The sequence below is a fragment of the Zophobas morio genome, unplaced genomic scaffold (assembly GCF_036711695.1).
Source record: "Zophobas morio isolate AGI-343-1 ecotype UQ-CSIRO unplaced genomic scaffold, CSIRO_AGI_Zmor_V1 ptg000008l, whole genome shotgun sequence".
Taxonomy (NCBI): domain Eukaryota; kingdom Metazoa; phylum Arthropoda; class Insecta; order Coleoptera; family Tenebrionidae; genus Zophobas; species Zophobas morio.
This window is the reverse complement of record NW_026972113.1, coordinates 12595777-12620769: the sequence shown is the minus strand read 5'-3', so window position 1 is coordinate 12620769 and position 24993 is coordinate 12595777. Positions and strand designations below refer to the sequence as shown.

The 24993-nt window shown below is 32.9% G+C and overlaps 2 protein-coding genes across 2 annotated transcripts in view; both read right to left on the bottom strand.

Annotated features, from left to right (window-relative positions):
• The window catches only part of LOC135124852 (uncharacterized), a 101320-nt gene extending 97265 nt beyond the window's left edge, over positions 1 to 4055 (bottom strand). The window contains exon 1 of the mRNA XM_064050075.1: positions 3885 to 4055. Within this exon, the coding sequence (XP_063906145.1) occupies positions 3885 to 4055 (171 nt within the window). The remainder of the gene's footprint in view (positions 1 to 3884) is intronic.
• A 7860-nt stretch (positions 4056 to 11915) lies between these two features.
• The window catches only part of LOC135125377 (alkylglycerol monooxygenase-like), a 59274-nt gene continuing 46196 nt past the window's right edge, over positions 11916 to 24993 (bottom strand). Inside the window, exons 5-9 of the mRNA XM_064050915.1 lie at positions 23700 to 23862; positions 23466 to 23617; positions 17347 to 17481; positions 17067 to 17180; positions 11916 to 12283 (exon numbers count right to left, since the gene is read on the bottom strand). Coding sequence (XP_063906985.1) covers positions 12017 to 12283; positions 17067 to 17180; positions 17347 to 17481; positions 23466 to 23617; positions 23700 to 23862 — 831 coding nt within the window. The 3' untranslated portion in view covers positions 11916 to 12016. The remainder of the gene's footprint in view (positions 12284 to 17066; positions 17181 to 17346; positions 17482 to 23465; positions 23618 to 23699; positions 23863 to 24993) is intronic.

The following is a 24993-nucleotide window of genomic DNA, read 5'->3' as shown; positions in this document are numbered from 1 at the left end:
TTTTCTCTCTTCTATAGTTTACTTTCTCTTATCTTTCCTTTTCTCTTTCACTTTTTTATTTTTTAAGTCTTTCGTTTCTGTCATTCTCCGTTTCCTTTTTCTTTTCCATTTTTCTATTTTACTCGCTTTTATAATTTTACTTCCCTTTTTGAGTCACTCACTCGTTCCTTTTTTTTGTGTTCATTCCGCTTTGTCGTCTATCTGGCTACCTATTGGTTGTTTCATTAAAAGTTTTAAATGCTTAGAGTCATCTCAAAAATTTGCCACATAAATCCCATCTAAATTTTATGAAATAATATGTTTCTGTATTTGCTTTTGATTAATTTCTTTTTATTGTTTACGTCAGATACCGAGATTTTTGGAAAAAAATCTATCATTCCTTTCTTTCCTTTTTTCTCTCACTTATTTATGTTTTATCTGTTTCATTTCCCCTGTTTGACTTCTTTCATCCGTTTCTTCTTCTCGACTCTCTGTTACTTCCATTTCTTTTTCTTTTTTTTTCCACTGTCCGCTGTTTCACTTCTTTCGTTTTCTCTTTTTCAATTTTTCTATTTTACTCTTTTTTATAATGTTCGCTCCCCCTTTTTGTCTCACTCACTCGTTCCTTTTTTTGTGTCCTATTCCCCTTTGTCGTCTATCTGCCTACTTGTTTGCCTATTGGTTGTTTCATTAAATACATAATTCCCGAAATTCTCGAACCGATTGCGCCCGAGTTTTGAGTTTTAAACGCTTAGTCATCTCCAAAATTTGCTGTATAAATCTCATCCAAATTTTATAAAATAATGTATTTCTATTCTTGCATTTTATCAATTTCTTCTTATTGTTTACATCAGATATCGAGATGTTTGGAAAAAATCCTATCAATCTTTTCTTTTCTTTTTTTCTCTCACTTATTCATGTTTTATCTGTTTCATTTCCCCTTTTCGCATTTCGTCTTCCTCTTTTCCGGTCCCTTTCGTGCCCCCTATTTCCCCTGTTTGTCTTGTTTCGTCCGTTTCTTCTTCTCGTCTGTCTCTTACTTCCATATTTCACCCCCTTTTTTCTTCCGCTGTCTCCCTCTCTGTTCTTATAAATTCTTTCTTTTATTTATTTTCTTTCTCCCTTTCTCACTCTTCTTTTAATTCTTTTCTTTTTCCTGGTTACTTATCACCTTACCCATTTTTTCTTCCTTGTTCTATTTCATCTCACTGTTCCATCCATTTCCTCACCTCTATTCTGTTTCCTCTCTTTCTTTCTCATTTGTTCACTCTCTTATTTCCTCTTTTTCTCTATTCCTCTCCCGTTTTCACCTCTCTTCTAATTTCTCTCTAATTTTCTCTTCCTCGTTTCCGCTTCTTCTATCTCTCTCTCTGTCTCTCTACTTTCTCTTATTTCCCACGTTTCCCTTCTCTCACCCGTTTCTACCCTTCCTCTCTTTCTTCCTTCTGTTTTCTGTGCCTCTTTCGCACTATTTGTCCTCCCTTCTATTTCTCTTTTTGGCTCTTTTCTTCCTCCCATTTTCCCGCATTCTCTATTACCGTATCTTCTCTTTCGCTCTTTTCCATTTTCTCTCTCTATCACATTTGTCCCTTTTCTAATTTTATCATTCCAACCGTTTTCTCTTTTTCTTCATCTTCCTCTTCCATTTCCACCCCCAATTCAATATTTCCTCTCTCTTTGTCTTTTGTTTACCCAACCACTTTCGTTTCTTAGTACTTGCGTTTTTTCCTCTCTCTCTTTTCAGTCTTCTATTTTCCCATTATTCTATTTTACTCTTCTTTCTACTGTTTCGGTTTCCCACTCCTCTCCTAATTCCTCCTTTTTTCCTACTGTGTTGCCGGTTATACATTCCACTTTATCTGCTTTCGTTCTCCCCATCTCTGCCTCTCTTTCCGTTTCTTCTTCTGGTTCCTGTCTTTCCTTCATTTATTCGTCTTTTTTCATTCGCCATCTCTTTCTTCCCCTCTTTTGCTTTCTATTCTTCTCTCTCAATTTTTCTCTTTTTGCTTGCTTATTTCTTTTCTTTCTTCCGTTTACTCTCGTTTTCTCACATTTCTCAGTGCTCTACTAATTCCTCCCTCTTTTTACTCCTTTCTCTTCCTTAACTATTTCCTCTTCCTCTCTTCCCCTTTCATCTCCCTTTTTCTTTTGTTTTCCCATCGTTTGTTTCACATCTTTCGCTTGTTTCTGCCCGTCCTCTCTATCTTTCTCTTCCATTTTTTCTCTCACTCTCTTTGCTCTCTCCTGTTTCTCATCTTTCACAAGTTTTTTCCAATGTTTTTTCTCTTTCTCTCATTTCCTCACCTTTTCTCTTACACTCTCTCCAATTTCCTCTCTTTCGTTTTCTCTCGATAGTTTTTTATCTCTCTCCTTAAATGTGTTTTAAATTTCTATGAATAAAAAAATCATCACAATTGAGATAGGGTGGGTGGGCGGGGCTACATTTTGCCTTTGTTTCCTAATATGTGTAGACTTATTTCACAACAAGAAACTTCAACGTCAACAGCAAGTTTATAAGTCCGACTTAATTCAACGAAAGTAAATATAACTAGATTAGAGACCACTGGGCTGACCTTAAGTCTAGTCTATGGATATAGTAGAGCAATTGTACAAACAACTGGAAGATTCTCAGGGGAGACTAAGTGAAATGGAATTTAAAAAACTCTAAAATATGTACTTTGGGAAAAAATACCGGCCACGAAGAGCTTAAACTTAGTAGCAAAGTATTACAAGGCAAAAATGTAGAAAAAGATTTAAAAATTAAATCCACTGAAATTTCTGATTTTAAATATTCTCCTTTAACATCGTGTGATGTTGAGAAATTCTTCTCTAGGTATAAAAATGTCGGAACAGACAGAAAGGAAAAGATTAGCCTAAAATCCGCTCTATATCTGGAAGAGGTGACAGTGAAATTAAACATTCAGCTGAATATTTATCCTTAAAAGCTATTTTAAGCCCCTCCACCTCTTGACGACTTTCTGTCAACGAAATACGCTGCAATCTACAGGAAACAACTCGGTACTTGATACTCTATCGTGTAACCACGTTTCAGTCAATAGAATTAAGTCAACATCATTTGCACAGACGTTCACATATAAATCATTAACGTTAGTATAAAGTCCCCGAACATTTTGAGCGTAGGAGTAATTAACGTCACCTTAGTAATTCTGGGTTTTGAGAAACTTTACCAATTCTAAGGACCTTTGAAATATCAGCATCTTTCACACCAAAATTTTAATCCTATTCAAGTCATACTGATTTTTTTTCGACATGACGGGGCTACAGCGCATTCGACTAGGCCAACATTTTCAGGATTGATTATTATGATTTCATTTAATTTACATAACAAAACAACACCGACACGCAAAATCCAATTTTTCCGATTTTCAAGTTAACAAAACCCGTAATCCAAAAAATCGAGCCAATGCATAAAACATACCACTCGATAACACATTAAAAACCTTTCAATTCGCCGTAAACAGCGCCTAATTAAGCGCCTCCCACATCGTGGGAATATCCTTTATGTCGAGCGAAGGCGTAACAAAACACAAAATTCGGCGGTTTCTTCTCCCGAAATAACGATTTTAAACAAAAACCAAATTCCTTCCACCCTCCAAGTTCCCGCGATCGACCCATCGGGACCCAGCGCCGCACTTTATGGGCCACCTGTGCCGTCCGATCCACCTCCACTCGAGCGAAAAATTCCACATAATTTATTTTTCTCCCCAAATAAAGTAACTGCCAAACTTCCTCCAAAGAAAAAATCAAGTTAAAACATGCCCACTCCGCCTTCCGCTAATTAAATTCCCGCCGTGAAAAATGAACAAAGTTTACAGCAATTTCCTGAGGGGATGCGATATTTTTTATTTGGTCGAGGGTGATTTTTGGGGGTCGTACGTACGTACCACTTCGGTTTCTTCCATGGCGGGCGCTGGGTTGGGGCGGCACGGGCTGTTCGGGTGTTCGGCGGCGGGTGAGCGGGCCGACGCGCTTTCGCTGGGAGAGTTCGCACTGCCTCCGAGGAGAGATCGCCGCATACTACAGGTTGGATGTGGAGGCAGAGCTGAACAGGGCATTTGGCAGACGCGAGAGGTCCTTCCTCCTTGCACTGTTTGTTTGTTTGTCTTTGTCTTTGGCACAGTTGGGGTGACGCTTGACAAAAACTGGTCAATATCTTTGAGCGGTGGATGATCGAATTTTTGGGGGGCTGGGTGAGATGGGGGGAAGACGTTTTTTTTTAATGGAGAGATGAAACAAAGCAAAAAAAATGGTCTGAATTTATCTAGATAAAACTTCTTTCTGATTTTCTTAAAAGTCGGGACTGACCTAGCACAAGTATAAATTACGTCATCAAAATTTTGGCGGGGATGGAGAGAATTTTGGTAGTGACAGAAATACACACTACATTCTTTTAGCTTGTCAAAAAAAAAATATTCCTAACATTTTGCGGCACTGAGATTCTTTCAGCTCGCTAAAAAACACGCTAAGGGACTTTGAGATCCTTTCAGCTTCACGAAAAGTAACACAAGGAGAACCCAAGATTTCTTTAGCGTCTTTAAAAAGTAACACTAGGGAACCCTCGAGATTTTTTTAACTTCTCTAAAAAAACCCTAGGGAATCCTGAGATTCTTTCAGTTTAAAAAAAAAAAATAACACTAGGAAATCCCGAGATTATTTTGTCCTAATAACACTATGACCCCACAAAATTCTTTTAGCTTCTCCAAAAAAATACTAGAGAAACCCGAGATTATTTCGTTTTATGGAAAAAAATAACACAAGGGGCCCCACAATTGATTGCCATTTAAAATCAACTAACTCTGTAACCCCTCCAGATTCTTTCAGCTTCTCTAAAAAAATAACACTCCGACATTATTTCAGCTTTGCTAAAAAAGACACAAGACCCCGAGATTCTTTTGGTGTCTCAAAAAATAAATCACTAGGAGCCTCCGCGATTCTTTCGGCTTCTCAAAAAAAAGCACTTGGGGGACCCCAAAATTTTTTCGCTTTTTAGAAAAAAATAACACAAGGAACCCCAAAATTACATTGCCATTTAAAACCAAATAATACCATAGGCCCTCCAGATTCTTTCAGTTTCTCCAAAAAATAACACAGTTTCTAGGGAATCCCGGCATTTTTTTGTCCTTAAAAAATAACACTATGTGGGCCCTGCTTAAGATTTTTTTAATTTCTCTAAAAAAAAAAAAAACACTAGGGGGACCAGGAGATTCTTTCACTGCCTCAAAAAATAAAACATTATGAGTCCTGTCATTCTTTAAGCTCCTCAAAAAAAAACCTAGGAGAACCTAACATTTTTTCACCTTTAAAAAAAATAACACTCGGAGCCCACGAGACCCTCTACAGAAAATAACACGTAGGAATTTTCGAGATTCTTTCAGCTTCTCAAACAAAAACACTAGGTGTCCTAGAGAATCTTTCAGTTTTTCTATAAAATAACATTGAAAGTCCAGGAGATTCTGTCAGCTTCTCCAAAAACGAACACCAGAAGCCCCAGAGATTCTTTTAGCTTCTCCAAACAAATAACACAAGAGGACCCAAAGAAACTTTCGTCAAATAAAAAAAAAAACAGAATTCTTTCATCTTCTCCAAAAACTAACACTCTGGGAGCCCCTACATTCTTTCAGATTTTCCAATAAAGAAACATTAGGAGACCCAAAAATTTTTTCGTCTTGCAGAAAAAAATAACATTAGATGCCTTCGAGGTTCTTTCAGTTATCCAAAAATTAATACCGGGTGCCCCGTAGATTCTTTCGGTTAATAGAAAAAAATAACACTAAGGGCCCCCGAGATTCTTTCGGCTTCTCCAAAAAATAACACTGGAGGTCCCGAGATTCTTTCAACTTTTGCGAAAATTATTATTTTTTGGAGAAGCCGAAAGAATCTCGAGGGTCCGTATTGTTATTTTTTTCTATTAACCGAAAGAATTTCCGGGGCCCTGGTATTAATTTTTGAATAACCGACAGAATTTCGGGGGCTCGCAGTGTTATTTTTTTCTACAAGGCGAAATAATCTAGAGGTCCCTAATGTTTTTTTAGAAAAGCCAAAAGGTTCTTGAGGGCCCATAGTGTTATTTTTTTCTAAAAGGCGTAAGAATCTTTGGGTCCCTTAGTGTTTCTTTTTTAGAAAAGCTGAAAGAATCTCGGGGGCTCCCAGAATGTTAGTTTTTGGTGAAGTTGCAAGAACGTCGAAGGCTTTTAATGTTGTTTTTTTCTATTCGACGAAAATATCTCTGGGTCCCCTGGTGTTATTTTTTCCCAAAATTTGAAAGAATCTCGGGACCTCCATTGTTATTTTTTTCTATTAAACAAAAAAATCTCCAGTGCTCCTGGTGTTAGTTTTTGGATAAACTGGAAGAACCTCGGGGGCAACCAATGCTATTTATTTCTAGAAGGCGAAATAATCTATAGGTCCCCTAATGTTTTTTTTTTTGAAAAGCTAAAAGATTCTTGAGGGCCCGTGGTCTTATTTTTTTCTATAAGACGTAAGAATCTTTGGGTCCCCTAATGTTTTTTTTTTAAAAAGCTGGAAGAATCTCGGGGGCTCCCGGAGTGTTCGTTTTTGGAGAAGTTGAAAGAATATCGAAGGCTCTTAGTGTTGTTTTTTTCTATTCGACAAAAGTATTTCTGGGTCCCCTAGTGTTATTTTTTTATATGAAGCGAAAGAATCTCCGGGGCTCCTGGTGTTAGGTTTAGAATTTCGGGGGCACCCAATGTTATTTTTTTCTGCAAGCCGCAAGAATCTACAGGTCCCCTAATGTTTTCTAGAGAAACAGAAAGATTCTTGAAAGTCCATAGTGTTATATTTTCTATAAGGAGTAAAAATCATTGGGTACCCTAACGTTTTTTTTTTTTTGGATGAAGCTGAAAAAATCTAGGGGTTCCCAGAGTTTTCGCTTTTGGAAAAGTTGAAAGAATGTCAAGAGCTCTTAGTGTTATTTTTTTCTATAAGACGAAAGTATCTCTGAGTCCCTTAGTGTTATTTTTTCGTCAAAGATTCTTCAAGCTTTTCCAGAAAAGAAACATTAGGGGACCCGAAGATTTTTAGGCCTTATATAACAAAACAACACCATGGACCCTCGAGAATTTTTCAGCTTCTCCAAAAAAATACTAGAAGAACCCGAGATTTTTTCATCATACAGAAAAAAAATTCACTGGAAGCCCCCGAGATTCTTTCGGCTTCTCCAAAAAATAACACTGGAGGTCCCGAGATTCTTTCAACTTTTGCGAAAATTATTATTATTTTTTGGAGAAGCCTACAGAATCTCGAGGGTCCCTATTGTATTTTTTTTCTATTAACCGAAAGAATTTCCGGGGCTCCTGGTATTAATTTTTTAATAACCGACAGAATTTCGGGGGCTATCAATGTTATTTTTTTCTACAAGGCGATATTATCTAGAGGTCCCTAATGTTTTTTTAGAAAAGCCAAAAGGTTCTTGAGGGCCCATTGTGTTATTTTTTGCTAAAAGGCGTAAGAATCTTAGGGTCCCTTAGTGTTTCTTTTTTAGAAAAGCTGAAAGAATCTCGGGGGCTCCCAGAGTGTTACTTTTTGGTGAAGTTGCAAGAACGTCGAAGATTTTTAATGTTGTTTTTTTCTATTCGACGAAAGTATTTCTGGGTCCCCTGGTGTTACTTTTTCGCAAAATTTGAAAGAATCTCGGGACCTCCCGTGTTATCTTTTTCTATTAAGCGAAAGAATCTCCGGTGCTCCTGGTGTTAGTTTTTGGATAAACTGGAAGAACCTCGGGGGCTCTCAATGTTTTTTTTTCTACAAGGCAAAATAATCTAGAGGTCCCTAATGTTTTTTTAGAAAAGCCAAAAGGTTCTTGAGGGCCCATAGTGTCATTTCTTTCTAAAAGACGTAGGAATCTTTGGGTCCCTTAGTGTTTGTTTTTTAGAAAAGCTGAAAGAATCTCGGGGTCTCCCAGAGTGTTAGTTTTTGGTGTAGTTGAAAGAACGTCGGAGGCTTTAATGTTTTTTTCTATTCGACGAAAGTATCTCTGGGTCCCCTGGTGTTATTTTTTCGCAAAATTTGAAAGAATCTCTGGACCTCCAGTGTTATTTTTTTCTATTAAGCGAAAGAATCTCCGGTGCTCCAGGTGTTAGTTTTTGGATAGACTGGAAGAACCTCGGGGGCACCCAATGCTATTTATTTCTAGAAGGCGAAATAATCTATAGGTCCCCTAATGTTTTTTTTTTTTTTTTTGAAAAGCTAAAAGATTCTTGAGGGCCCGTGGTGTTATTTTTTTCTATAAGACGTAAGAATCTTTGGGTCGCCTAATGCTTCTTTTTTGAAAAAGCTGGAAGAATCTCGAGGGCTCCTGGAGTGTTCGTTTTTGGAGAAGTTGAAAGAATATCGAAGGCTCTTAGTGTTTTTTTTCTATTCGAGGAAAGTATTTCTGGGTCCCCTAGTGTATTTTTTTATATTAACCGAAAGAATCTCCGGGGCTTCGGGTGTTAGGTTTAGAATTTCGGTGGCACCCAGTGTTATTTTTTTCTGCAAGCCGAAAAAATCTACAGGTCCCCTAATATTTTTTAGAGAAACAGAAAGATTCTTGAAGGTTCATAGTGTTATATTTTCTATAAGGAGTAAAAATCTAGGGGTTCCCAGAGTTTTCGTTTTTGGAAAAGTTGAAAGAATGTCGAGAGCTCTTAGTGTTATTTTATTCTATAAGACGAAAGTATCTCTGAGTCCTTTAGTGTTATTTTTTCGCCAAAGATTCTTTCAGCTTTTCCAGAAAAGAAACATTAGGGGACCCGAAGAATTTTAGGCCTTATATAACAAAATAACACTATGGACCCGCAAGTATTTTTCAGCTTCTCCAAAAAAATACTAGAAGAACCGGAGATTTTTTCATCATACAGAAAAAAATTTCACTGGAAGCCCCCGAGATTCTTTCGGCTTCTCCAAAAAATAACACTGGAGGTCCCGAGATTCTTTCAACTTTTGCGAAAATTATTATTATTTTTTGGAGAAGCCGAAAGAATGTCGAGGGTACCTATTGTTATTTTTTTCTATTAACCGAAAGAATTTCCTGGGCTCCTGGTATTAATTTTTGAATAACCGAGAGAATTTCGGAGGCTATCAATGTTATTTTTTTCTACAAGGCGAAATAATCTAGAGGTCCCTAATGTTTTTTTAGAAAAGCCAAAAGGTTCTTGAGGACCCATAGTGTTATTTTTTGCTAAAAGGCGTAAGAATCATTGGGTCCTTTAGTGTTTCTTTTTTAGAAAAGCTGAAAGACTCTCGGGGGCTCCCAGAGTGTTAGTTTTTGGTAAAGTTGAAAGAACGTCGAAGGCTTTTAATGTTGTTTTTTTCTATTCGACGAAAGTATCTCTGGGTCCCCTGGTGTTATTTTTTAGCAAAATTTGAAAGAATCTCGGGACCTCCAGTGTTATTTTTTTCTATTAAGCGAAAGAATCTCCAGTGCTGCTTGTGTTAGTTTTTGGATAAACTGGAAGAACCTCGAGGGCACCCAATGCTATTTATTTCTAGAAGGCGAAATAATCTATAGGCCCCTAATGTCTTTTTTTGAAAAGCTAAAAGATTCTTGAGGGCCCGTAGTCATATTTTTTTCTATAAGACGTAAGAATCTTTGGGTCGCCTAATGTTTCTTTTTTGAAAAAGCTGGAAGAATCTCGGGGGCTCCCGGAGTGTTCGTTTTTGGAGAAGTTAAAAGAATATCGAAGGCTCTTAGTGTTGTTTTTTTCTATTCGACGAAAGTATTTCTGGGTCCCCTAGTGTTATTTTTTTATATTAAGCGAAAGAATCTCCGGGGCTCCTGGTGTTAGGTTTAGAATTTCGGGGGCACCCAATGTTATTTTTTTCTACAAGCCGAAAGAATCTACAGGTCGCCTAATGTTTTTTAGAAAAATAGAAAGATTCTTGAAGGTCCATAGTGTTATATTTTCTATAAGGAGTAAGAATCATTGGGTCCCCTAACGTTTTTTTTTTTTGGATGAAGCTGAAAAAATCTAGGGGTTCCCAGAGTTTTCGTTTTTGGAAAAGTTGAAACAATGTCAAGAGCTCTTAGTGTTATTTTTTTCTATATGACGAAAGTATCTCTGAGTCCCTTAATGTTATTTTTCCGCCAAAGATTCTTTCAGCTTTTCCAGAAAAGAAACATTAAGGGACCCGAAGATTTTTAGGCCTTATGTAACAAAATAACACTATGGACCCTCGAGAATTTTTAAGCTTCTCCAAAAACTACTAGAAGACCCCGAGATTTTTTCATCATACAGAAAAAAATATCACTGGAAACCCCCGAGATTCTTTCAGCTTCTCCAAAAAATAACACCAGGAGCCCCCGAGATTCTTTCAACTTCTGCGAGAAAATAACACTAGGGGACTCCAAGATACTTTCGCCTAACAGAAAAAAATATAACACTACGAGTCCTCGACATTCTTACATTTTCTCCAAAAACTAACACTGGGAGCTCCCGAGATCATTTCAGGTTTTCCAAAAAATGATATTAGAGGACCCAAAGATTCTTACGCCTTATGAAAAAAATAGAACTATGGGCCCTCGAGAATTTTTCAGCTTCTTTAAAGAAGCACTAGAGGATCCCGGGATTCTTTCACTTTACTGAAAAAATAACTTTTGGAACCCCCAAGATTTTTGCAACTTCTCAAGTTTTTTTTTTTATTAATTCATATTGCAATTGTAACATTTTCACTCGTATTTTCCATGTTTCAATTTTTCAATTTCTGATTTTAGTTTACAATTTTATATTTTTCATATAATGTATATTTCATTTTTTGATTTCCATAGTTTTAATTTTCCATGCTTTCGATTTTTATAGTGTGACTTTTCATGTTTCAGATATTCAGATTCTTCGGTTTTTTAACTCATGAATTTTTCACTTTTTCGATTTTAAATTTTTTGCTGTTTCAATTTTACAGTTTCCGATTTTTCAATTTCCAAATTTTCGATTATTCGGTTGAGATTTCTCAGTTTTTCGATTTTTCAATTTTTATTTAGAGCTTCAATTTTTCGTACCATGAATCTTTCCATTTGCAATTTTTCTCATTTTCAATTTAAAATTACGTTTCTTCAACGTTTTTCAGTTTGTAATTGTTCTAGTTTTCAATGTTAAACTTTTCGATTTTTTCACTTTTGAGGCTAATGGCAACTTCAAAACATGTGCTAAATTTCAAGAATTTTATTGCACAGTTTTGAATTTTTCCAAATTCTTTTAAAAACAAAACCCCAAAATTCTTTTAATCCCTTTCAAAAAAGCATTCAAAATTAGACGAACATTTTTGAGTAATTTTTGAAAAAAAGTTTTGACTTTTGGTGGATAGTGTTAAAGTGAAGTTGAAACAGTTTTTGAAAAAAATTGGTTGATTTTTAGTGGATAAAGGGAATAATTTGTTTTAGTTGTAGGCATGTTCGAAATTATTTAAAATTATAAATACAAAAACTTACGAAATCTTGTCACACTTCGAGCCACAAACTTCGTCAATTTTGCGTTAAGTTCCAGACCCTTCCATATATCTTCCCGACTTTTCCCCAACATTCATCAATGCGCACCGTTCGGAATTTTTATTTATATTTGAACCGTCCTCTTTCACAAACTTGCCGAACTATAAATATCTGTCTTTACGCCTTAGAACCCAATAATGATTTATTCATGTAAACATACATCATTTCTCTGGAAAACTTTTCCATCGACAACTCTTCCACCTGCTGGAAATCCTTAAACGCCCGAAAAGGTAGAATAACATTGTTAGACGAATCAAACGTAATTTGCCAAATGGCCCGAAAAGCACGTTATTCAGATTCGCCTCGCGGAAAATAAGTCCTCAGTAGATTTATCCTCTTTTCGCGTTCTGGGACCGTGACAAAGGATCCGGATTTTTTGCGACGGGCGGAAAATAAAGGTGCGTGACGCGGGGGGGGGGCGAGCGCAGCGAGCACATTTCTCTTATTCGAACAAATATTTATTTTTTCGAACTGTACACAAAAATAACAATGTTACGAACCTATCAACAAGAACCTTAAAAATATCAGTCGGAGAGATCACGCAGCTTTTGCCGATATTTGCAGAATCCTGAGGCTTTGTAAGAGCCAGAAAAATCCAGACAGCACAAAGAAAACTTCGGCTGTCAATAACACGGTGTCATCCAGGTCTGGAAAATCCATTCTTTGCACCGCCGTAACGAGGACCATACATCGCAACAATTCCAGAACACATGCGTAGGGGGCGTTGTCGAAGAGCAGTCCTATCGACGTCAAGGAGGCGATGATGTACGCCACGAACGCTAGGACTGTGACGGGGTTGAGGCTCTGGAATGAATAAACCGGATTGATACGTATCGACCGCAAAATGCACGAAATATTTATGTATAAACTTCGAACTCGAGGTACGTACAAAATTTTGGGTTTTATCGTTTAGTTTTTGATATTAGGACAAAAAATTCGTCTGCACATAATTTTGTTGGTTGCGTTTACTCCTGAAGGACTAATTTGTTTCCTGGGATTTAAGAAAAGAATTAACCATAAAAAAAGATGTACTCATAAGCCACAAATGTGGATTTTGCGCATTTCAAGTGGGTTTTGTTTCTTAGGTGTGTTGGATTTCTGGATTTATAGCTGTTTCCAGTTTTTGGTATTTTGAATTTTTTAGATTTTATGTTTTTGTATTGTTTGGTTTTTAGAATTGTGTACTTTCTTCTTGACTTTCTTCGGTTTTTTGGATTTTTTTGGATTGCTTGCATTTTTAGATTTCTTCTTTTTTTTAAATAATTTTCCATTTTTTAGACTTTTTTTTTAATAATATATATTCACTGTTTTTTAATTTTATGATTTTTGGAGTTTTGGGATTTTCGGGATATTTTCCATGCTCTGCATTTTTGAATTTATAGGATTTCTTGGATTTCTTGGATTTTTTGGATTTCTTGGATTCCCTGAATGTCCTGCGTTTTCTGGGTTTCATGGATTTTTTAGATCATTTTGGATTTTCTGGATTTTCTGCTTTTTTTTAGATTTTTCCGATTTCTCTATTTTGATTTTTTCGATTCCTTAGAATTTTTAGATTTTTTGGATTTTTTGAATTTCCTGGATGTTCTGGATCTTCTGAATTTTTGGATTTTTAGGATCTTTCGGATCTTTCGGATCTTTTGGATCATTTGGATTCTTTGCATTTTTTGCACTTTTGGATTTTTTGTATTTTTGGAATTTTACGATTGTTTGGATTTTAGATTTTATTTTTGGATTTTTTCAATTTTTTGGATAATTTTTATTATTTGTTTTTTTTTTATTTTCTAATTCTTGGGATATTTTCCACTGTCTGGATTTTTGAAATGTTAGGATTTCTTGAGTTTTTTGAGTTTCTTGGGTTTCTTGGATTTTTTAAATTACTTGATTTTTTGGATTTTTAAATTAATAATTTTAAATCCTTTGGATATCTTGGATTTCTTAGACTATTGAATTTCTTGAGTATCTTGTATTTCTTGGACTTTTGGATTCTCTGAATTTTCTAGATTTTTTAGATTTTTGAATTTAAAATTCTTAGATTATTTGGATTTTTTAAACCACTTGGATGTTTTTGATTTTTTGGATTATTCAATTCTTGAGTTTTTGGGATTCTAGTATTTTTTGTTTTTTTTTTATTTTTTCGACTTTTTTTATTACTTTGATTTCTTAGATATCTAGGATTTCTAGAATTTGTTGGATTTCCTGGATTTTCTGGATTTTGTGAATTTTCTGGATCTTCAGGATATTGTAGATCTTTCGGATCTTCATACCTTTTGAATTTCTTGGATTTCTTGGATTTTTTTTTAATTTCCTGCGTTTCCTAGATTTCTTGGACTTCTTGGATTTTATTTTTTGGCTTCCCTGAATTTTCTGGATCTGCTGAATCTTTTTAATCTTTGGAAACTTTCGGATCTTTTGGATCATTTGGATTCTTTGAATTTTTTCCATTTTTGGATTTTCTGATTTTTTTTAAATTTCAGAATTGTTTGGTTTTTAGATTTAATTTTTGGATTTTTTCAATTTTTTTGATACTTCTTATTATTTGCTTTTTTTATTTTCTGGAGTTTTTTTAGTTTCTTGAGTTTTTGGGTTGTCTGAATTTTTGGATTTTTTAAACTGTTTGGATATTTATAATTTTTTGTATTTATTCAATTTCTTGAGTTTCTTGGGATTCTAGTATTTTTTGGATTTTTTCGACATTCTTGATTTCTTTGGATTTCTTGAATTTGTTGGATTTCCTGGATTTTCTGAATTTTCTGAAATTTGTGGATTTTCTTAATCTTCTGGATATTTTAGATCCTTCGGATCTTTCATATCTTGAATTTCTTGGAATTCTTGGTTTCCTGAGTTTCCTAGATTTCTTGGACTACTTATTACATATTTGGATTTCCTGAATTTTCTGGATCTTCTAAATCCTTTGGATCTTTTGGGATGTTTTGGATCTTTTGAATTTTTTGATTTTTTTGGATTTTTGTTTTTTTGGAATTACTGCATGTCTTGAGTTTGTTTGATTTACTGGATTTCTTCATTTTTTTTTATGGTTTATTCGATTTCTTCGGTTTTTTTGGTTTATTCGATTTCTTCGGTTTTTTTAGTTTTTATTTACATTTTTAAAATTTTTGAAGTTATTGGATTTTTTTTAGAGTTTATAAGGTTTCATGGATTTTTTAGATCTTTTTGGATTTTCTGGATTTTCTGTTTTTTTTTTTATTTTTCCGATTTCTCTATTTTGATTTTTTCGATTCCTTCGAATTTTTGGATTTCTTGGATTTTTTTAATTTCCTGGATTTTTTGGATCTTCTGCATTTTTGGATCTTTTGCATCTTTGGGATCTTTCGGATCTTTTGGACCATTTGAGTTCTTTGCATTTTTTGCATTTTTAGACTTTTTGTATTTTTTGGAATATTAAGATTGTATGGCTTTTAGATTTTATTTTTGAATTTTTTCAATGTTTTCAAATTTTTGGATAATTTTTATTATTTGTTTTTTCTATTTTCTAATTTTTGTCTGGATTTTTGTAATGATAGGATTTCTTGAGTTTTTTGAGTTTCTTGGGTTTCTTGGATTTTTTAAATACAACTTGATTTTTTTGGATTTTTAAATCCTTTGGAAATCTTCGATTTTTTAGACTATTGAATTTCTTGTTTCTTGCATTTCTTGGACTTTTGGATTCTCTGAATTTTCTGGATTTTTTAGATTTTTGAATTTTAAAATTTTTGGATTATCTGGATTTCTTAAACTATTTGAATATTCTTGATTTTTTTGGATTATCCAATTTCTTGAGTTTTTGGGATTCTAGTAGTTTTTGGGTTTTTTGGATTTTTGCTTTTTTTATTTTCTGATTTTTCCACTGTCTGGATTTTTAAAATGATAGGATTTCTGGAGTTTTTTGAGTTTCTTGAGTTTCTTGGCTCTTCTAAATTACTTGATTTTTTGGATTTTTAATTTTTTTGGATATCTTCAATTTTTTGGACTATTGAATTTCTTGAGTTTCTTGGATTTTTTGGATTGTCTGAATTTTTTGGATTTTTTAACCTGTTTGGATATTTATGATTTTTTGGATTTACTCAATTTCTTGAGTTTCTTGGGATTCTAGTATTTTTTGGATTTCCTGGATTTTCTGAATTTTCTGAAATTTGTTGATTTTCTTAATCTTGTGGATATGTTAGATCCTTCAGATCTTTCATATCTTTTGAATTTCTTGGAATTCCTGGATTTCCTGAGTTTCCTAGATTTCTTGGACTTCTTATTATTTAAATTTTCTGAATTTTCTGGATCTTCTAAATCTTTTGGATCTTTGGGATCTCTCGGATGTTTTGGATCATTTGGATTCTTTGAATTTGTTGCATTTCTTTCGTTTTTAGATTTTATTTTTGCATTTTTTTCAATTGTGTCAATTTTTTGGATAATTTTTATTACTCGCTTTTTTTATTTTCTGATTTTTGAGATATTTTCCATTGTCTGGATTTTTGAAATGATAGTAATTCTTGGATTTTTTGGATTCTTCGAATTTTTGCATTTTTTAGATTTTTGAATTTCTTGGGTTTTCTGGATTCTTTTGTATCTTTTGGATTTTTTGATTTTTTTTTGATTTTTTTTTTATTTTTTTGTTTTTTTGGAATTATTGGATGTCTTGAGTTTCTTTGGTTTTTTTTAGTTTTTATTAACATTTTTAAAATTTTTGAAGTTGATTTTTGGATTTTTTTGAACTTTTCGGATATTTTCGATTTTTTGTATTTCTTGAATTTGTTGGATTTTTTCGATTTCTTCCATTTCTTGGGTTTCTTGGATTTCTTGAATTTCTTTGATTTTCTTGATTACCCGCGTTTAATGGATTTCTTGGAAGTCTTGGATTTTATTCTTTGGATTTCTTGAATTTCCTGGATTTTCTGGGTCTTTTGAGATTTGTATCGTTTGGATCTCTTGGATGTTTTGAATTTTTTAGATTCTCGGATTTCTCGGATTTTTCAGATTTTTCGGAAATCTTGGATTCTTCGGATATTTGGGATTTTTCGGATTTTTAGATTATCGGATTTATCGAATTTCTTGTTTTTTTTTATTCCTTCAGTTTTTGGTCTTTTTTGTATTGTTTGGATTTTTCAGACCTTCTGTTTTCTTTTTATAATTTTGGATTTATTAAATTTTTCAATTTTTGCATAACTTTAATTTTTTTTAATTTCAGATTTTTTGGGATATTTTCCATTTTGTGGATATTTTAGATTTTTAAATTAGCGCTGTCGCCGTATAAACACAACCATCAATACATTAAGTAATAGTTGGTTTACAACCAATGGCGTTTTCTGTTGACGTTACTATGACAACTATTCTTAATGCCTTAGGGTATTATTCAGCCAATAACTTCATATTCACGCCATTATAAACCAATAATAAGCCGGTAAGTCACAAAATATTAAACTCTTCTTAACATCACGTGAGCTAATTTCTTTCTCACAAAATCTTAATAACACCACATCGCCAGGAAATTTCATCAAATTCTCGTTACGGAAGCCGGCGAATTAATGCGTTTAAAAAGACAATTTCGGCGTTTTCCATTTAGAGCGGAATTTCGAATTGAAAATAAATACTTCCTTACCATATGTCGGGCCGCTAACTCTTGAAACCCGTAAACGACGAAGCAGAAGTGGATGAAAAGGTAAACATTACACCAAAGTGGCAATTTCACCTCGTATTTCTCCCTCGCTACCACCTGAAACGAGCCGGGGTTAAATGTCACAGGATAAATTATGAGGAATTTGTTCATTTCGCGTTGACCCGCCATCAAGCAGGCGACGGAATCATCGCGCCAATCAGCGCGTCGACGATCGATTACGTCACGCCACTTGAGTCGCTACTCGAGAAGCCAAACAACTTACTTTAATTTTATCTTGCTCGAGGCCTAATCGGGGCTTTCCCGGCTCCCAGCTCGGCCCGTAAAATATCGCCGCAAGCTTATCCTGCCAGGAAGTCATTTGTTTGAACTTTTCAGCAACATGAAGCGTGTAGAAGGTCTGGAAATAATAAATCGCTGTCTGTTAGTACAAGTATAATCGGAGATTTTTTTCTAGAATGAAGGTACGAAATACGCATAGTGCGGATTCTCGTTTCATTTACATTCCGACTCGTTAAAACTACGCATCGTAGCATAAAACAAGATTCTGTCCGGGAACTTTTACGTTATTCAAAAGCAGACACTCGCATTCTGTTTTGTTATTTTTCTGCCTACACAATTTTCGTTCAGACGAAAAGACGATGCCTAGGGGTGCACATTCCAATTAAGAATTGGTCTGAGGTTATTTAGACTTGGTTGAAGTAGGTGTTTTATTTGGAAAGTGGCTTAGCAAATTTTTGAGGTGGCGTCAGCAAAATTGTGGTGGGGATGAATAGATAGATACATTCTGGTTAGATTTTACGTGGATTTATTGGTTTCTGGGAGAAATTCTAACGTTTTGTTGTACGATTTTGAATTTATTCCATAAACCTGGACAGGAGATATTTTCAATCTCTTTTTAAACCCATCAAGGGTTCTTGAGATTTTCTAAATCCTTTTAAAAAACATTAGATGTCCCCGAGATTCTTTCAGATTTTTAAAAAACAGCACGGTTTTTCAATTACTTTATCGATTTTTCAATTTTTCGTTTCAATTTAAAAATTTTAAATTTTTCGTTTTTCATTTAATTTCTCACTGTTTAAATTTTTCATTTTTATTTTGTAATTTTCGCTTTTACAATTTTTAGATGTTTTATTTTTCAATTTTTTAATTTTTGATTTCTTCAATTCTTCGATTTGCAACCTTTTTGTTTTAGGATTTTTTAATTTTTCGATTTTTCAGTCTTCGGATTAATAATTTTTTCGTTTGTCTCAATGTACAATTTTTCAATGTATGTAGTTTTAATTTTTCAGTTTTTGTGATTGTTAATCTCATTTTTGATTTTTAAAATTTTTGAATTTGTAGATTTTTAATTTCACGGTTTTCATTTTTCGATTCTTTGATTTTTAATTTCCCGATTTGCAATTTTTTTATTTTTCTGTTCATCGTTTTAGTTTTTTGAATTTTTTTCATTTTTCAATTTTTGATTTCTTCAATTTTTGGAGTTGCAATTTAGCGATTGTCCAGTTTCACGATTTTTCAATTTTTCATTTCTCCATTTTTTTTCTTGGATTTTTTGGACCTTTTAGATCTTTTGGATCATTTGGCTTCTTTGAGCTTGTTGCAATTTTGGAATTTTTGGTTGTTTGGTTTTAGATTTTATTTTTGGATTTTTTTTAATTTTTTCGATCATTTTTACGATTTGTTTTTATTATTTTCTGATTTTTTAAATTTTCCATTTCCTGGATTTTTGAAATGATAGGAATTCTGGAATTTTTCGAGTTTCTTCTGTTTCTTGGATTTTTTAGACTTTTGAATTTTTAAAATTCTTGGATTTTTTGGATTATTTAAACTGTTTGGATATTTTCGTTTTTTTTTGGATTATTCAATTTCTTGAGTTCTTGGAATTGTATTATTTTTTGGGTTTTTTGGATTTTTTAGAGTTTTTCGATTTCTTGGATATCTTGGATTTCGTAAATTTCTTGGATTTGCGGGATTTTCTAGATTTTCTGAATCTGCTGGATCTTCTGGATAGTTTGGATCTTTCAGATTTTTCAAATCTTTCGGATGTTCTGGACTTCTTGGATTACTTGGATTTTTTTAATTTTTTGGATTTTTTAGATTTTTGGATTTTTAAAATTCTTGGATTTTTACTTCCCGAGCGTAAGCAAAGGAAGTATTGTAATCGAGTCCGTCGGCCGACTCTCTACTTTTACGTTTTCTCGATCTAGTATTTTTTGGGTTTTTTGAATTTTTTTGGCTTTTCGATTTCTCGGATTTCTTGGATTTGTTGGATTTCCGAGATTTTCGGGATCTTCTAGATATTTTAGATCTTTCGGATTTTTTAAATCTTTTGGATCTTTTTGATTTCTGAAATTTCTTAGATTTCTTGGATTTTTTGGATTTCCTGCGTTTTCCGTGTTTCATAGATTTTTTGGATTTTCTGGATTTTTTGGAATTTTACGATTTCTTTTCTTCGATTTTTTGGATTCCTTCGGTTTCTTGGCTTTCTTGAATTTTTTGGATTTTCTGGATCTTCTGATTTTGATTTGCATTTTTTGATCTGGGATTATTCAATTTTGAGTTTTTTTAGTTCCTATTTCCATTTTTCAGTCTCGAGATTTTTTCCTAGCTTTCAATATGAAAATTTTCAATTTCTCCCCCCCCCCGCCCATTCTTTCAATTTTTTTTAAAGAAATTATTAGCAATCAGATTCTTACTTTTCGGTTTTTCAATTTCCCTACTTTTAATTTTTCAATTTTTCCAATTTTTAATCTCATTTATTGGTTTTAACTTTTCGACTTTTATTTTACAATTTTTCAAGTCTTCAATTTAAAATTTTTGAATTTGTAGATTTTTAAATTTTTTAGAATTTTCAATTTCACGGTTTTTCATTTTTCGATTCTTTGATTTTTAATTTCCCGATTGGTAATTTTTTGATTTTTCTGTTTATCGTTTCTTTAGTTTTTTGAATTTTTTTCATTTTTCAATTTTTCATTTCTTCAATTCGAAAGAGTTGCAATTTAGCGATTGTCCAGTTTCTCGATTTTTCAATTTTTCATTTCTCCAATTTTTTTTCTTGGATTTTTTGGATTTTTTGAACCTTTTGGATCTTTGGATCTTTTGGTTATTTGTGTCTTTTGGATATTTTGGATCCGATTTGCAATTTTTTGATTTTTCCGTTTATCGTTTCTTTAGTTTTTAGAACTTTTTTCAATTTTCAATTTTTGATTTCTTCAATTCGAAAGAGTTGCAATTTAGCGATTGTCCAGTTTCTCGATTTTTCAATTTTTCATTTCTCCAATTTTTTTTCTTGGATTTTTTGGATTTTTTGAACCTTTTGGATCTTTTGGTTATTTTAGCTCTTGTGGATATTTTGGATCTTTTGCATATTTCGTATTTTTCGGATCTTTTGAATCATTTGGCTTCTTTGAGCCTGTTGCAATTTTGGAATTTTTGATTGTTTGGCTTTAGATTTTATTTTTGGATTTTTTTAAATTTTTTCGATCATTTTTACGATTTGCTTTCATTATTTTCTGATTTTTTTAAATATTTTCCATTTCCTGGATTTTTGAAATGATAGGAATTCTGGAATTTTTCGAGTTTCTTCTGTTTCTTGGATTTTTTAGACTTTTGAATTTTTAAAATTCTTGGATTTTTTGGATTACCTATTTAAATTCTAATAAGTCTTTGGATTTTTTAGAGTTTTTCGATTTCTTGGATATCTTGGATTTCCTCAATTTGTTGGATTTGCGGGATTTTCTAGATTTTCTGAATCTTCTAGATCTTCTGGATAGTTTGGATCTTTCAGATTTTTCGGATCTTCTGGACTTCTTGGATTTCTTGGATTTTTTAGATTTTTGGATTTTTAAAATTCTTGGATTTTTTGAATTATTTAAACTTTTTAGATAGTTTTGATTTTTTGTATTATTCAATTTCTTGAGTTTCTTGGGATTCTAGTATTTTTTGGGTTTTTTGAATTTTTTCGCCTTTTCGATTTCTCGGATTTCTTGAATTTGTTGGATTTCCGAGATTTTCGGTATCTTCTGGATATTTTAGATCTTTCGGATTTTTCAAATCTTTTGGATCTTTTTGATTTCTTGGATTTCTTGGATTTTTTGGAGTTCCTGCGTTTTCCGGGTTTCATAGATTTTTTGGATTTTCTGGATCTTCTGGGTTTTTTGGATCTTCTGGATTTTCTGGATTTTTTGGAATTTCACGATTTCTTTTCTTCGATTTTTTGGATTCCTTCGATTTCTTGGCTTTCTTGAATTTTTTTGATTTTCTGGATCTTCTGATTCTGATTTGCATTTTTTGATCTGGGATTTTTCAATTTTGAGTTTTTTTAGTTCCTATTTCCATTTTTTAGTCTCGAGATTTTTTTTCCTCTCTAAATTTCTGAATTTCACCGTTTGTCATTTTACAATTTTTTGATTTTTAATTTCTTGATTTGTTTTTTTTTATTTGGCTATTTATCGTTTCATTTTTTTCATTTTTCAAGTCTTCTCGGTTTATATTATTATTAATTTTTAAATTTATGATTTGCAATTGTTCAGGTTCTCAATTTTAAATTTTTGTATTTTTGTTTTTTAATTTTGGATCGTCCATTTTTTTAGATTTTCAATTTTTCGATTTTTCAATTTACAATTTTTCGATTTTTAATTTTTTGATATTTGTACTCTTCGTTTCTTCAAGTTCTTGATTTGTTCACTTTATAATTTTAATTTAATTTTTAAAGTTTTCAGTTTTTAGATTTTTTCAATACTCTAATCTTTAGCTTCTCAGTTTTTAACTTTTTGAATGCTTCAATTTATAGATTTTATAAATTTTACATTTTTCAGTTTTTCGATCCTTTGATTTGTAGTTGTTTGATTTTTCTCTTTATCATTTCTTGAATTTTTTGATGTTTTTATGTTTCAATTTTTAATTTCTTCAATATTGTTCCAATTTTTCGATCGTCCAGTTTTTCGATTTTCAATATTCCGATTTTTTAATATTTCTTTTCTCTAATTTTTTGGTTTACACTTTTTCTATTTAAAATTTTTGGATCTTCAACTGAAATTATGCAAGTTTCAAATTTTACAATTTTTTGTTTTCTTAATTTATCGATTTTCCAATTTTTTATTTTTGTTTTTTTTTACTTCTTTCTGTACAAAAATGTTCAATTTTTCGTTTTTCATTTAATTTTATAATTCTTAGATATTTTATTTTTTCGATTTTCCAGTTTTCAACTTCTCGGTTTTTGGTGTCGATTTTTAATTTTTTGATTTTTGGAAATGATCAATTCTTCGATTTTTTAATTTTTCAATTTCTCAATTTTGGATTTTGCAAAGTGGCCCCGAAATTCCATTTTTTTTTTCAAGAACATCCAAAACCTCCGAGATTTAATTTTTTTTTTAAGTCCTGAGATTATTTCAACTCCTTAAAAAACACTTACCCTCCCCCTTCCCCAGATTCTTTCTTTTTTTTAAGAAAATATTAGAAACACCCGAGATTCTATTAAATTTTTTCAGGAAGAGAACATCAGAAACCCCTAAAATTCTTTCATAAAACGCTAGCAACCCCCGAGATTCCATGAAATTTTTTCATAAACAAAATTTTAGAAATCCCCGTGATTCTTTTAACTTAAAAAAAACACTTGAAACCCCCGAAATTCTATCAAATTTTTTTAGGAACAAAACATTAGAAACCTCCAAGTCTTTGAATTTCTTAAAAAACACTAGGGGCCCGAGACTCACTCAATTTTTTTCAGAAAAAACCATCAGAGAACCCTGAGATTGTTAAAGAACACTAGGGTACCCAAAATTCTTCCAATTTTTTTTTTTTTAGAAAATAATAGAAATTCCCGAAGTTCTTTTAACGTCTTAAAACACAAACACTAGATTCCCTTGAGATTCTATTAAATTTTTTGAGCAACAAAACATCAGAAACTTCTGCGATTCTTTCATAAAACAATAGGAAACCTCAAGAATCCATGAAATTTTCTCAAAAGCAAAACGTCCGAAACCCTGAGATTTAATTTTTTTTTTAATAAAATTCTAGAAATCTCCGAGATTCTTTCAAATTAAAAAAAATACTAGAAGCCCCGGAGATTCAATTAATTTTTTTCAAAAACAAAGCGTCAGAAATCCCTGAAATTCTTTCAACTTCTTGAAAAAAGAAAACACCAGGAGCCCCCAAGATTCTTTTAATTTCTTAAAAAAAAAACAGGAGTACATGAGGGTCATTGATATTTTATTTTTGGAAAAATAGGTAGAAAAGAGTCCTTTAAATCTATTTTTTTAAAAAGTGGAAAAGAAGGACTTCCGAGATTATTTAAATTATTTTAAATTTTTGTTTCAGGACTGTATTACAAAGGTTTTATTTATTTAGTTTTCCAAAAATCTAGATTTTTATAAAACTTACTTGTAAATGTAAGAGATTGAAAGAGGGCTGATTCATCACCAACCCATAAACGATCTCTTCGTCTTGCCGTTCCTCCGCAAACGTCCCAAACAAGCGATCCCAGATAATAAGAACACCCCCATAATTCTTATCCAGGCAGTAAATATTAGCGCCTGTAGCAGAAAAACCCTGGATTAAATTTTTCGCATCCCCCACAAAAAATAAAAAAGGAAAATAGGATAAAAAAATCGTTACCATGATGCACCCGATGGTGCTGCGGCGTGTTGAAAACCACCTCCAGGGGCCCCAGCGTCCTCACGCTCTTGGTATGAATCCAAAACTGATAAAGCAGATTAAACTGCTGGTGCGTGACGAAATGCGACGGCGGGATGGCAACGGCTAGGGGTAGATAAAAAATCTGCAACAAAAAAAACTGCTGCAGCGCCTAAATTACATCCAGCCGCTTAATAATCCCGAAAACACTGCGAAAAAATGCGAAAGGAATGTGAAGCGAAACGGAAAATTCGATCCGACTGTCGTTAATTGAAATAAATGAAGCAAAAGTAATTTCAGCGGTGCCATCAATCATTCATGGGGCTTAATATACGCAATTACGGATGTTGCATGCTAAAATAAAATTGGACGCGAAAGCTCTTTGATGGCGACGTTTAAATTGGGTTCGAATTTGTTGTTAAATAAGTAAAGTGGTGCGTGGGAGGGGTGGGGCGCGGTCATAGGGGGCACGTGGAGTCGATGTTTTGAATGGAAGTTGCTTAGCATAGTTTTGGATTACGTCATCAAAGGTTTGGTGGGATGGGTAGATGTAGAAAGGACAAGGACCGTATGATTCCGCAAAGTACTCCCGACGTGGAACGATAAAGCAGTTTTTAACACTAGTGTGTTAATTTTAACATACAAGGCTAACAAAGTTTGTTGTGATATAAGCGTTCGTTGTACTTTGATGATAATAGAAATAATTATGTCTGCAGGTTCTATATTTAGTCGCTGGGTTCTTGAATTATTCAGTGGTAATTTGGTACGATTTTTCTAGATGGGAAAAAATTCCAGTAAATAATGAATATTATTAAATCGAGGTACTGCGTCTTAATGGGAATGATTAAGCTTAAAATAAATGTCAAAGATGAGAACTATTTATGCTAATCACTAATGGAATCATCAGACAACGAATAAATTTGCCTATAAATTAATTGTCTCAAATTATTTAGACAAAACTCGTCTAGCATTTGCTCTGGCCATTTTCTTTTAAATTCTTTCGAAAAAGAAAAAACGAAAGGTCCAAAAATTCTTTTAAATCTTTCAAAAAAAATAAAACCTCCGAGACACTGAAGTTCCCCAAGATCCTTTATTTTTTTTTTAAGTACATTAAGTGTTATCGAGATTCTTTAAGTAATTTTTTTGGAAAAAAAAACTATTGGAGACCTTGCAAATTTTTTGAAAAAAAAAACTGTTACAGTCCCTCTAGATTTTTTTAAAAATCTCAGTAATACACAAAGGACCCCTGAGATTCATTTAAATTCTTTTTAAAAAC